The 14,281-nt window shown below is 35.9% G+C and overlaps 1 protein-coding gene across 5 annotated transcripts in view; it reads left to right on the forward strand.

Moving 5' to 3' along the window:
- Positions 1-14,281, forward strand: part of HECTD4 (HECT domain E3 ubiquitin protein ligase 4) — a 77,725-nt gene that overhangs the window by 22,969 nt on the left and 40,475 nt on the right. For 2 of the 5 annotated variants that reach the window (XM_075110038.1, XM_075110042.1), the window contains exons 10-22: positions 25-138; positions 1,442-1,582; positions 1,964-2,196; positions 2,560-2,705; positions 4,826-4,896; positions 5,600-5,705; positions 6,337-6,457; positions 7,374-7,502; positions 8,729-8,853; positions 9,915-10,068; positions 10,372-10,472; positions 11,531-11,729; positions 13,158-13,304. In XM_075110038.1, coding sequence (XP_074966139.1) covers positions 25-138; positions 1,442-1,582; positions 1,964-2,196; positions 2,560-2,705; positions 4,826-4,896; positions 5,600-5,705; positions 6,337-6,457; positions 7,374-7,502; positions 8,729-8,853; positions 9,915-10,068; positions 10,372-10,472; positions 11,531-11,729; positions 13,158-13,304 — 1,787 coding nt within the window. The remainder of the gene's footprint in view (positions 1-24; positions 139-1,441; positions 1,583-1,963; positions 2,197-2,559; positions 2,706-4,825; positions 4,897-5,599; positions 5,706-6,336; positions 6,458-7,373; positions 7,503-8,728; positions 8,854-9,914; positions 10,069-10,371; positions 10,473-11,530; positions 11,730-13,157; positions 13,305-14,281) is intronic. The other 3 variants (XM_075110040.1, XM_075110039.1, XM_075110041.1) reach the window with 3 other exon arrangements.

The following is a 14,281-nucleotide window of genomic DNA, read 5'->3' on the forward strand; positions in this document are numbered from 1 at the left end:
TATTTGAGACTTTTTTCTATGTAGTTCTTGCTTCAAGCTTGGTGTTCAACATTTCGGATGGGCAGTTCACAAGCCGAGCAGATCTCATTGATGCTGCAGGAAGTTCACTTGGACGTGGTGCTCTGGTTCCAGGACTTGGTAAGAAGTAGATCTGTTTTCTGGGAATTATCTATGTGGATTTTAATTTGCATTAAGCAACTCTGCAGTTAGTGGGGTTTCACATCTGTGGTGAAATTTTGTGAGTTTAACATTTTAGAAAGTTTGGAATTCCCACTATCTTGCTTTTGCAGTTTCAGCTGCACACAAGCACAGAAAAGAATCTTGAAAGCAGTCTGCTTTTTATACCCTGCTTATGCTATAAGGTGCTACAAAGTTTTGAGTATCTTATCTCTATATTTGAATATACATAAATGCATCTTAGCTGGAAAGTTGTCATATGTATTTCCGATTTCCCTATCGCTTTATGACTGAAACCTCATGAGTGTTTCTTTGGGACTTTTTTTAAACCTGTTTAGTGTAATAAAATAACCTTTTGAACAGTGTCTGTGCTCCTCAAACACTGTATATCATTACTACCATTTTAATAAGCAGTGGGTTTATGTTACCTAAGAAAGAATGTATTCTAAAAAATGTTAGAGATAAATAGTTTTAAATAATATTCTAAATGGTAGGGTGCATGTGTAGGTATAATTATATGTTAACCTGTTAGCTACTGTTACTGGAGATTTACCTCAGCCATTTGAAATATATTGACAAATGTGTTATTTTTGAACTTTTAAAATATGGTAAATGCTTCTGTCATAGAACAGTTGTGTCTATAATCCACTCATCCCTTTCCTTTTACTGTTTTGGACCTGCTTGTGTTTGTAAGCTTTAAGCTTTTTAGGAAATGAGTCTCTAAGCTTAATATTTTTTTAACAGTTGCGCTGTGCAAACTGTCAGTTTTACTAAAGCTACTACGTATTAACCACAAGACCTTTAAAACAAGTGCTAAGGTGCTCAATTGTCAGTAACTGTAGTAGAATAAATTTGAGATTTTTTTCCTATATAATTTTTCTAGAAGTTACTAGTATCTGATGCCAGACTTGGCTATTTTTTTTAGTTTATGCACTGTGGCAGTGTATGATAGGTTTGTGGAAAAATGATACATGTTATGTACTTATCCTTATAAATAATGAGCACTGTGGAGTATTTACCTGAAACAGATGCTGTCGCACATTTACTTGAAACATCAAAAGGGATGTGCATTCGCTTCATTCCTTGGTTAAGAAATCTCCTTTTGATGTTTTTCATTCCAGTGCATTGTTATTAAATTGTTGCCACATGCCAGAGAACTTCTAAAGCAAATAATTTGGTTTTATGTCTGCTATAAAAATACTTTAGTCTGGTTTTCTAACAAACGGTCTGAAATTTGATGTGCAAAATATTTTCCTTTTCTTAGGTGCCTGTTATGATACTATGAATAACATGATATGGACATGCTCTAATGATTATATTGATCAGTGGTGTAATCCCGGGAACCAGGCATTCCATTGTGTCTGTCAGAGACTGGGAGTGAGTCATGTCATTACAGAGCCCAAAGGTGACGTAAACCTACAAGTTAGTGTTTTACACAAAGAGGAAGTGACATGTACAATTATAATAGAATAAATATACAGAAACTACCTTCTGAAACTTTCTATTAAAAGTTGAGTTTATTCTTGAGAAGTTGTTTATAAATATTGGTCATGGCTTATCTTTGCTTTAAGAAAGGAAAAAGCAAAAAGCAAGATGTGTTTGGAAGTTTCCAGATTCTTGCTACCTTTAGCACATTAAAAAAGTGATGTGGTGTAATTCGTTTGTTTATCATGTGAGTGGGTGTCCTGAAGTTAGAGATGATGGTGATATCTTGTGTTTTAGAAGCAAATATTAATGCTATAGTTGGTGTTTGTAGACAGCATTTGAACTGCTTTTCTTCTTCTAGGGGATGCAACAACCACAAATGAGGTTATTAACCAGTTACTGCACCATGTTGGTGCCATGTGTATCCACCAACTCAACCTGCTCGCAGCCAGCAACAATCTTCCCATAACAAATTTTTTGGGCAAGCAACATCCAATTGAAGCACATCATCTCAGCAGTATTTGTGACATTATGGAAAAAGCTATGGTGAATGGAGATACTTGTATAATACGCTGCATCCTTGTTGTCTTTCAGGTATAAGGGCATCTTAAATGTACTTCACAATAAACACTAAAAACACTACTAGGTTGTGTTTTTCCCTCTTTTGCATTCAATTTAATGGAGGTTAACTTAGCAGTGGCTTTACAGTATCTTATACACCCATTTAAGAGTCCTAATTTAAAGGTAATTGTCACCTTTACAGATTAAAATGAAACCCAGAGAGGTTAATTCCTTATTTCTCTCTTTTTTTTTTCCTTTTTTTTTTGATCCAAAGCCAGTTTCTGACTCTGAGATTTCTAGTGACCTAGACAAATAGTTTGAGAAACTGACTGCAGAAGAAGAATTAATGCAAACAATGTTTAAGTTTTTAATTTTGTTGTATTTAACTTTTCTTAGGTGGTTTTTAAATTTTTCTTCAGCCCACAAACCGAAAGAAACAGAGATATTGTTAGGAGGTCTGGCCTGTTACTTTGGCAGTTACTGATGGCACCAAGGGATCAGATTTGCTCTGAAATTCAGAAGGAGGTTTGTCTAGCTATAAGGTAAATATTTGTTTTGTCAAATTAAACTTAACTTAGATTTTAGATTATTTGAAAATGTTGTAACAGGTGAACATTCAAATTGTATTCAGCAGTTTAATTTTAAATTAATATGATATAATTTAGGTTGGCATAGTAAGATATGATTATTATGATCTATATCTGTGGAAGAAGGGAAATACAATGTGTTTGTCTTGATGACAGTGAAATAACAGATAGTAATTACTTTCCATGCTTCTTTTCATTTGTTGCTTTTTATTGACACTCTCTAGAGGTTTTTTTAATGTTTATTATAATAGATCTGCTAAATTCAAGCAAAGTTTTCTGCATTTCATTGATGGCTAGAATGACTTCTGTATTGAGTTTATACAGTTTTTTGGTGTTCTGGAGTAGGTAAAGCTGATGTCAGCTGTTATACCACTGTTCCAAGTGACAATACTGAAATTCTCTTAAACAAAAGGAGTGTGAGGGGAAACAGAATGAATAATGCCTGAGGAATGCTATAAGGTTGAAGGCCCAGGTAAAAACACTGGCAGAGTACTAAGACTGACTGTAGAAAGTCTCAGGTTTATGTTTAGAAAACAGGAATCTCTTTTGGTAGAAGAGTGAGCATTATGTCTCTGGGTTAGTACATCAGGTCATCAAACACTTAAACAGGATGGTTGCTTTCACTCCGCATCATATTAGTTACTGTATCTCTTGAACCTGATGCTGTGTAATTTCCTTTCTCCAACTTGTCAAAATACCAGAATGACTAAGTACAGAGAAGCAAGCAAAAAGTGTGATTGTGTATCATGAAAACGAGATAATGTAAATCTCAAGGACAAGGAATGCTGTCTGAAATGTCCAAAGTACAAATATACTCTGCTTTCAAGTGGGAAGTGCTCCAAAGGTTGAGAACAAAATCTTCTGAAGATCAACCTGCATTTTTTTTGTGTGTGAATCACGACGTTCAAAATTTCAGTGGCTTTATGCAATTCTTAAGTGAGTGAAGGAGAATAGTGTATCTTTAGTATGATTACCTACCATTTTCAGGGTCTTGATTTTTGACAGGGGAAAAAAGTGTATCCTGTCAACTGTATGGATAGCTGCTACATTTTCCCCTTGTTTAAACCCTATATCCTCCAATGACTTATAAAATATCAGGGGTGGGCATTAGGTAATATCTCCTTCCTCCTGTTTTCTCATTGGGGGTTTCTGATGCCAATGGAAACCTCAAAATTAGCTTGCAATGTATGATAACTTTTCCTGATGTTTGTGTCACAAGTTGGTCAGCATGAGCCAGAGGGAGGGAAGCTGCAATAATCTCTGCTTTATGTGTGAAGCTGAAAAACATACCAGTTTTCTTTTCTATGAGAGTGTTATTTAAAGAGAAAAGGGGAAGAAGAAAAGAAGAAAAAGTCTGCATAAGAGTTTCAACACTTCAGACAGTCACGAAGTACTCCTTTTAAGTTACTGTGATCTTCTATCTTGATGTGATAATTCATGTAGAAAATACAAAGTTCATCAGAAGTTAGAGGGGAAAAATATCTCCACAAGGAGTATTCATGCATAGCTGTGTTGTTTCTGAAATGCTAGCTCTAGAATCTTCTGCTTAGCTTAAACTAAGACTTCTGTAAGGAGCTAGTCTGTAATAAGTAGAAAACTGTAATAGTAGTGACTTCTTGATTACTGTCTCTTGCATTTTCCATTGTTCTTATCACAGATAAGCCACAGCTCTTACCCCATTGCAAGAGATGAGTTGTTCTCTAAGCCCTCATCTGTTTTTTCTGACATTTGTCTGTTTCTTGAAAAAATGATTGTGCTGTCATACATAAAAGTGATTAATGTGGAGTTTCGCAGAGGGAAGCAAATAGCACTTGAAGAAGCTTTGGGACCTAAATATTAAAATATAGTCGATTACAAGGGATTTCCACAGAAAGCAGCTCCGTATTTTATGGCTGTTAAAAATGTTAAAATATGGAGGATGCCTTTTTAAGTCAGAAGAAGCCATTACATAGTCATTCTAAGTGTTATATCAGATACTAAGCTGAGATTCTGTGATGCCATTTTTCACATCTATTGAAATTATTTTGTACACTTCTAAATATGTTAAGTAATACCTAGTTTTATTCTTTCTTTAGCTCTGGCTTGAATATCCTGTATCCTGGAGAAGCAGAAATCAATAATTTATTAAAATTGGTCTTAACTGAAGGTGAGAATGTCTTATTGGCATGTCAGAGTGTATTTTTTCTAATTGAAAACAAAAAGTGAAAATAATTCTTAACCTCTGGAGGGAGAGAAGTTCAGAATATTGAGCACTAGTCTGCTTTGAAACCCATCCTATTCTAGGAATTTCCAGAATGCTTCATATTCTGAAGCTGCCTTCTGAATGGTCAAGCATTTGTTAGGTGTAGAAAAGGAAAATTTGTCTCAATCAGGCAGTCTTTTGAAATAGAAAAGGATTATGGTTTTCTTTTGTCAGTATTAATAATGTTTCTTGTGCAGGTTGTATTTTAGAACACCTGGTTAGCCGTTAGTGTTACCCATGGCAATTACACAGTAACCAAGCGGTAATTTTAGTCCTTAGTTAGAGTAATGATTTACTTGCATTCACCATGAAATGGGAGTCTGGGCTTAGAAGCAGCTGATGCACAGTAATTCGTTACTTCATAGGAATGTGTTCATGCATCAAAGTCCTTGGAATTTAAAACAGTGCGATGTGCAGAGTAAGCTTTAACAGCCTGTAATATCAACAGGGAATAGGGTTACACTGTAAATAAAGTAATTTCTGAAAAGTTGCGTTGTGCTGGCTAAACTACAACATGCATATATTAAGCAAGATATTTGAGGAAATAAAAATAAATTCGTTCTGTAAAATGCTGTTTTGCAAAAGTGTTTTTTGCATTCCATTTTAGGAGAGAGAAACAGTGGTCTCTCTCAACTTCGTGACGTTATCCTGACTAATTTAGCTGAACAGCTTCAGAACAACAGATTTGGAAGTGAAGATGATGATCATTATAGGTAAAATGCACAATACGCTTCCCCCCCCCCCCCAATAATGTACATTTCTGTTGTTTGCTTAGGTAAACTTGCATAAAACTTTGCAGAAATTTCTTGTTATCTTACTAGCAGCGTGACCTGAAATACTATCTTTGTGTCCATGGTGGGTAGGATTTCATTAGGGCAAGGGAGAGAGAGGTTTGATATTTTAGGGGAAACTTTGGAGACTTCTGTGCACAGACATGTTTGGATTCCCTGCTACTTACCATGTATATGGTAAGTGTGGATGATAATTCAGGAGTACAATATTATGACATTGCTCTCCATATCACTACATTGGGTGACTTTTCAGCAGTGAAACTGTCAGTCTCAAGTACCTGTTCAAGTTGGGAGGAATCTATTTTAGGAGTCATTACAAGTCATTGATACGTATCAGTGCAGTGCAGGAAATCACTGGTAATCTGTTGGATTAATTGTTGTTAAACATTTCAGGCTTGGTTTTTTTGTGTCTGCATCTCTGAACTTGAACAGGTATTTGTTTTGGTTTCACATAACTTGTGATACAGCTTACAGAGACTTTTGAGATGTACAATACAAAATACACAATAATTAGACTATTAACGCTTTGCATCTTTCCTGCATTTTTTTGAAGACTAAATGATGAGCTGTTGCACTACATTCTCAAGATTGTTGTCCGAGAATCTTGTGTCTTAATCACCAAGTGCCAAACTGTATCTAAAGATGATTTTCAAAGGCTTCTTTCAACTGTGCCTGTAAGTAAAATGTATTTTGATAAAAGTAAATTTGCCTTTGGCTTCCTTTCCCCCTCTAAATCCATATTCTTTACTGAATATGTAAGGTGGAACTTTTATAGCTGGGTGTCTTAACAAATACGGGAAAAGAATGTCTTTTGTTTATGCAGTGCAGGAAAGGAAGAAACAATTTCTTATAGCAATGTAAATTGTACAGTAATGCTAGAACAGATTTATATATGAATATATTTCCCAGTTGCTCTGGTAGCTGTTTCAATTTTAAAGAAGTTTGTGTATCTCAATCTTCAAAACATTACAACAATTAAAAAGCAAACTCTTTTTGCAGTTGTGTGTAATGGTTCACACAAGCAGAAAGGATTATGATTTACAGACAAATATGAGTGAAAGTTGACATTTAATGGCAAAAGTATGCATAGGTGTTTTCAGCAGGGTCAGCTCCCCAATCTGGCTGATGGCGAAGGCGGATGAGCTTGCATGCAAACACTGGGGTGGGGACAGGAAGTCATGGCCTGCAGGAAGATGGGAAAGGAGTAGTAGCAAGGAACCATTACCTTCAGGAATGTGAATTAAATTTAGCTCTACGGTGGCATTGTCTTTCAAGAATTAATGTTACGGTATTGGAGTATTGCTATAATGTTACATACTTGAACAAAATAGTACTGCTTCTATATATATTTTGCAAGTTATTTGACACAATTCAGTGTTTTATAACCAGCTTCTTCTCTTAAATATGTATTAACGAGCTTGTGTTAGATCAGCAAAATACAATTTCTCTTGAAGGGGAATAATTTTTTGGTTTTGCTTGTCCTCTCCCTCAACTTTTTTCTCTTTTATATTTCAAAGTACAAGGATTACCTGAGAATCAAGGTTGATTAAAGGGTTTAGATAATGTAAAGTGTACTTATTTATGTTAAAGGCTGCATCTTCGTGTTTGCGGTATCTGATGGCTGTACAGAACCACCTCCTCAGTAACACTATTTTGATTAAACCTGATGAAAATGATGACAGTGACAGCTCCTTGCAGGGAGAGACATTGAAGGTACAGGTAAACACCAAGTTTTATTCTAGTATGGCTCTCTACAGTCAGCGTTCCTGTGACATCTCTTGTTTCTGTAAAGCATTCTACTTAGGCGGTTTTGTTTGTTCTTTTCCTCTAGTTAAATAGTTAAGTTACTGTAGACAGATTTTTCCTGTTCTCCAGCTGAAATCTGCCATTGTTCCATGTTGAGTTGGGTTCAACCCAAGAACCAGCTTGGGTTCTGTATTGTAAGTGAAAGCAAACACTTCCCTTCCTCTAAAGACAAGTATAATGAGGTTTAAAATGTATTTTAATTAATATGTGCTAGTAAAAAATTCACCTCTAGGAATCCTTTCTGGACACATTACCCGCCCCCCAGTTTCTCTTCCCCAAATCACTTTATATGGTCTTTGAAAATTTTTCAGATTTAAATAGAAAAGGATTTTCTCATTTGCCTTACCTGGCTTCTGCTTTTTTTTCAGTTTTAACTTATAAAGCTTATGTAGAACCACCTACATCTATTGTCTGAAATAGCATGAACAATGTTTGTGGCAAGGAAACTGTTAGAGGACAAGGTTTTTGTGGACAGTAGTTGTTTTGTTGGTATAAGTTTTATTAAAATGCAGTCATTTCATATTACTGCTGGAATAGTCTTGAATGAACTCATAGAAGCTAGGTTTGTCCTAGCATGCAGCCTGTCTTGTTGTAATAGATTTTGTAACAGCAACAATTCTTCTATAATGCTATTGACTTCACAACTTCTGATACTGTTTGTTAAGCTGGTTTTGTCTGCTGCTCTTTGAGATTTTGTGTGCTTGTAATCTGCTGCAGCTGAAAGTTATTTGTTCAGGCTCATTGAGAAAATGCTAAATATTGTAGTACTTTTCTTGTCTCACTATTCACCCATGTTTTCATTGTTCAGTTTCTCTCTCTACAGTGATCCTCATGCCTGCTAGGACATTCTGTCACCAATGCTGTACCTTGGCTGGCTAACAGCTCTCACTCCTGTGCTGGACTTGGGGATTCCTTCCCTCTAGAAACTGGCTGTGCATCCTGTAAAATATGCACCTAGTTTCTCCCAGCACTTTTGGGCTTAGCATTAATCAAATTTAAGTCTTGGATGAATCTACTGCTGCAGGCCTGCCAGGTCACACTATCATTATTTTAATTTGGAAATCCATCGTTTTGTTCTGTTGTCCTTCTTTTTGTATTCCGTAAGAATTTAAGTATCCTATAACTCTCTTTGTACCTAGGAGCTAAAGACCAGCATTTTGTCTCTTGCTACACAAATTCTGACAGGATGTGATGAAGTCCTAGAAATGCTGCAACAAGTCACTACAGCACTAATAAACAGTGACATTTCTGATAGAGAACAAAGGTAAGACAAGTATGAGCATGTTAACTTGGAAACAGTAAACTTTCTTTTTGAGGCTTATTGTATAGGCACAGTTAGCATTACTTGTTTTTTGTTATAACTTCATACTTGAGCTTTGAGTGTATGGGAACTGTTTCTTACCATAGCATTTGCGTAGCACTTAGCTCTTGAAAAATTTAGAGTCTGACTCTCCAGGTCAGTACTACTAGCCTGATAGTCTGTAGAAGCTCTTCAAATTGGTAAGGTTTTAGTCAGTTGCCATAGTATTTATGATCAGAGTAACTGGAAACAAACTGTAGTTAGTCAGTGGGGAATAATCCTATAAGCTAGGGCAATTTTTTTTATTTTTAAATTCATAATACACGTCTAGTAGCTGGACTAGATATTTTATTTGTCTTGGATGTTGTTATGATATCCTGCGTGTTTCATCAGGTAGCATCACCTTGCCCTTCCCTGTCTCCCCTCCAGGTAAAAATATATGTTGGAAATCAGATGTAAACAAAAGCTGTGAACCTTTTCTCTAGTTAAACACCTCTGTCTCCCAGTTGTGTTTCAGGTTTTTGTTTCCATGCTTTTCTGTGCCTGCAAGATTAGTTTTGTTTCTTGGCAATACACAATTCCTTTGAGATGTTTTCAGATGGGTTTTGTGTTCAAATATATTTTTATAGATACAGATTCTTTTAAAGTACTTTGAGCTGTATGTGCGAGCAGTCTGATATACGTACTGAACAAATACATTTGTTTTTGGTGTGGACTTTCATCCCATGCCCATGGGGGCTTATAATTTTCTAAGTAATTATTAAACTCTTCGATTTACTGTTTTCTGGTCTATCACTGTTTAGTAAGAATTGATAGCAAAGACTAAGACAAAATTTGGAAAATTTGTAATGTTTTCAAGATCTAAGTTTTTGGTTGGTTTTTCTTCTTAAATGTAATGCAAATGGTCTCTGTATTTTGAATTGCCTACTTATGCGGTCTGTTACAAAGTTAAGCAGATGACTAAAAAGAGTAGTGATACTACATGAAAATAGTTGTCATTATGTAAGCCTTGACTCTCCTTACAGATTAAAAGGCCTAGAGCAAATTACAAAGGCTACTATGCTTGGTCATCTGCTTCCCGTCCTACTGACATCTCTGATGCATCCAAATTTGCAAACTCTAACTATGGCTGATGCCTTGATGCCTCAGCTGGTGCAGCTGGTTCTTTACACAAGTCAGGTATGGTCTTTGTATCAGCAGTTGTCTTCAAAGGGAAAAAGATGTGGCATGTATGTTCTAAAATGCTGTAGATCTGGGTCAACTCTCTGCAGTAAGTGATCTACAGATCATAGTTTAACAATTGCTCAACAGCTACAAAAGCTGATAATGCTGAATATTAAATTTTGACTTTGTACAGCAGCTACTATGTAATGACTTATGGTCAATAACAACACACAGTGTGGTTGTTAATATAGTCAATAGCAAGGTTTTTAAATTATTTACTCTTTGCATGTTTCTAACACTGTATCTTTTGTGCCACAGACTGCACTGCTGCTTAAAACTCAGTCTCCAGTTTTCTCAGAACTGAACAGTTCCCCTAGTGGTGCATCAGAACAGAAAGGGAAGCTGTTACCTGACGAGAGGTGATTTTTCTTTACACTTGGGACTTTTCATGGGATAAAATATCTCAGCTGTAATGCTCGTATGACCATTGTGTGGTCAAATCTTAAAGCAGCAATTTTACTTTTTTCTTTTTTAAAAGGCAAATTTGTAATTGTTTGTAAGGCTGTCTTAAAGATACATAAGTATTTACGAAAGACAACTAGTTCTAAAATTTTTTTGCCCAGAGAATTAAATGATTAGTATCTTCGGGTTGTTTGCATAGGGTATAGTTTGTTTCGGTTTTTCCCTCTCCTCAAGCATTAGGAATTCTAAATGTTCCTCTTACGATAATTAGGCTAAGGAAGACCATTGCGAGAAAATGTATATTGCTCTGGCAGCATGAGATACAGTATTAAAACCATTGGAAAGATAGTAAATGCTTTAATTTACATAGAGAAATATAGCAATTTAAAGTCCTGCATTTAAATCCTGTGTCTCAGCTCAAAGTTATACAGCTTCTGCTTAGGAACAGAAACACATAGCTAGATTAAATTTAAAAATACTCATCATATCTATTTGCAGTGTTGCAGAATTTGTAGCATTAATCAGCTTGTGATAATGTGTAATATACTATGTGAAAACTCTGAAGAATTTCTTTTCAATCCTCCTCCAAATTATAAGCTTCAGTGAAATATTAGACATATTGGTTTATGACTGTATAATCAGTTTTGGGTGCTGTCCCAGGAGGGAAATTTTTTTACACTACCAATTGTGTGTTAGAATCCATAGACAGTACCATTTCTTTTATTATGGTGCTACTTAGCTTGTGTACCATCATTTGGAAATTGGAAAGCATAGGGAAAAGTTCAGATTTCACAGGTTAGAGATTGGCATAGTTATTTCTAATGTACAGAGTTCATGCTATTTAAGTTCTGCATGTTCCCTCGATACAGTTATGCCTAAAATGAGGAGTCAATACTTTGTGTCACTGTGTTTCAATACTGAGAGGTGATTTTAAGTACTTAATAGTTTGATGTCTGAATATATGGTAGAAATCAGTGTGTTGAATTTTAGGACTAATTTTTCACTCTAATTTCAGAATGCTGGAAGAGAAGGAAGAACCAGGTTTTCTTACGGGTTTGAAGATCCCTGCTCCCTGGGCTGCTGGGAAGACTGTAGAAACAGTTCATCCTGTCAGGGATAACTATAAATTTAAAGAAACTGTACATATTCCAGGAGCCCGCTGTTTATATCTTAGATTTGACAACAGATGTTCTTCACAATATGATTACGATAAGGTAAGCAAGGGCCAATTCAGAAATTCTTTATTTTGTATATATTTCCGTCAGCAGCATTTCCCATTTTCATCTTCTCTGCCCCTTGTCTTTCATGGCACCTGATTTCCAGTAATCAGGGTGATGCAGGAGGTTTTTATTGAGAGGAGCTTATTAGTGTACACTGAAATGTCCCAGTCTATTTACTTGAAGGCTGTAAAGTACAGGCACGCAGAGTGGTTATTTCTGGTGTTGCACAGGTGTGAATAACTTCTCAAAAGAATTCTTGAGTCTCATCTTAAGACTAGACTTAGGTAAATGATAGAAAATGTACAGAGTTGTTGACATGAAAAGGCAGGAAGATGAAGATAAATGGTTCATGTTTAATTTCTATTATACTTGAAGAAACAATCCAAAAAGAATATGTGCTTAATTCTTCTTGTTTCAGAACATAATATGCAGTGATTGTTTCCATGTTTAAAACCTGTTTGTTCTGAGGATCTTTTGTTAAGAGTTAGGCTCTGTAATTAGTTTGCTCAAAAGATGTCAGAAATAGTGATAGTTATGAAATAGCAGAAATACAGTAGGCTCCAGAGGTATGCGGTTTGGGACAGTGGGGCAGGGTTGTTTTGTTTTAGTTCCCCCACCCCGATATTCATACCAACTCTTCCATTTTTTTAAAAGTTAATTTCATGATGGCTCAGATTGTCAAGGTTTGACTTCCTTCTCATTTTTACTGCTGTTCAGTTTTCATTATTTCTCAAATTTTAATCTAGCTGCCTACGTTGTAGATCAGCACAATTTGTTTAAACTGGGTAGAACTGGAAAGGTTACTCCCCCTGCCCTGATGATAAATGGCTTGTTTACATGGATTAATATGAACAAGTATTTTCAGTTTCAAGAACTCAACTAATAGCACTTACTTTGTATAATCAGAGTGCTACTTGTGCTGCTTAGTAATTGTTGCGATATATTCTTCGACATAGAGCAAGTCCTGTGATACTCACTGCCATTAGTTTTTATAAGTGCCTTTATATTAATGTCACCCATTACTGGTTGAGCCCCTCCAGAAAACTTTGGGCCTTATCATGTTCCCATGGAAGTCACTGACAAAATATTAACTTCAATGGGAGCAGGATCAATCCGTTCAGTAGTTGAGAGGTGGTATGTTCTAGTTAGCTCAGCATGAGGACTGGGAGTTAGGATTTCTCCTGACTTCAGCTCCTAGTTCCTGCTGCTGACTTGCTGTGTGACCTCGAGGGCAAGTCACTTGATTTCCTCTCTGCCTCAGTTTCCCCATCTGTAAAATGGGGATAATAATACTTGCCTACTCACCTCACAGGGCTGTTGTGAGGATTTGTTAATGTTGATAAAGCGCTTTGAAAATATAAAGCGCGATGTAAGTGCTAAGTATTATTATTATTATTAGATTTTCTTGTTTTTCTCTTACAGTCTAACAGTGTATTTTATGTTTTGAAGTTGGTGATCTATGCTGGTCCTAACACAAACAGTAGGAAGGTTGCTGAGTATGGAGGCAATACACTGGGATATGGCAGCCGTAGTGTCTTAGGAACTGGTTGGCCGAAAGACTTAGTAAAGGTACAGTATTATAATCCAACAATATTTCACATAGAAAAATCCCCTTTGGAAACCATGTCAAGTCCATTTCAACCCTTATAGCAATAAAGTCTAAGCTTTTAAGTGTACAGTTATCCATGATGAGATCACTTCTTAAGTGGCCTGTTATGACCTTGGGGAATAACTTGAAACTCAACTGTGTGTTATGTGTGATGCTTCTCTTTGAGCTTATCTTGTTCTGTTATGTCTTACTGGAATTCATTATCGGTATGTTTTAGACCTGGAGTCTCTAATGGCACTACTGTTCTCATAAATATATCTTCCCAGGAGAAATTCTTCCACAGTTTGAGGCTGTGCATATTTTCTTAAGGTCTGTGGGCATGACTGAATTTTTTTAACAGTAACCCACAAATATAACAAGTAGTAAATGTAGCAACTTTCCAAACATTTGTGTTGGGTTTTAAAGTTACGTTGGATCCATCTGGCAATAAAGCTAAGACAGAAAAATCCCTCAAACTTATTGAAACGTCAATATTTCAAGAATTTTGCAGTATGTTCCCTCAGATTTTTTGCAGTATGGTTTTCTTTTGTATGTGCTTGTGCTGCTACATTGTCCCAGACTAAAACTGGGCTTATAAAAGTAACAAAAAATAATTTCAGAAAGAAAAACAAGAAGTAATGAACTGGAAAGCAATTTCAGACAAGCACTCCGTTGTCCACAATTAATGGAATTTCATTTATTTTTCAGACACGGATTTTTATACTGCTCTTTTAGCAAACTCTTCTATTAATATGTTGACATTCTTCTTCAAGAGCTTATCTGTCTTCCTTCAGGAAGGGAACTGATTATTGCATGGCTTCTTGCAGACAAATAATGAAAGCTTTTTGATGAAAATCAAGGCCAAGTAATACGGACTGATAAATTCTGCTTCTGATTCTACAACTACGGTGGTTTTTTTTGTTTTACTATAGTTAGCCAGCAGCAAAATGAAACTCAA

This window comes from Phalacrocorax aristotelis, chromosome 15, assembly GCF_949628215.1.
Source record: "Phalacrocorax aristotelis chromosome 15, bGulAri2.1, whole genome shotgun sequence".
Taxonomy (NCBI): Eukaryota; Metazoa; Chordata; class Aves; order Suliformes; family Phalacrocoracidae; genus Phalacrocorax; species Phalacrocorax aristotelis.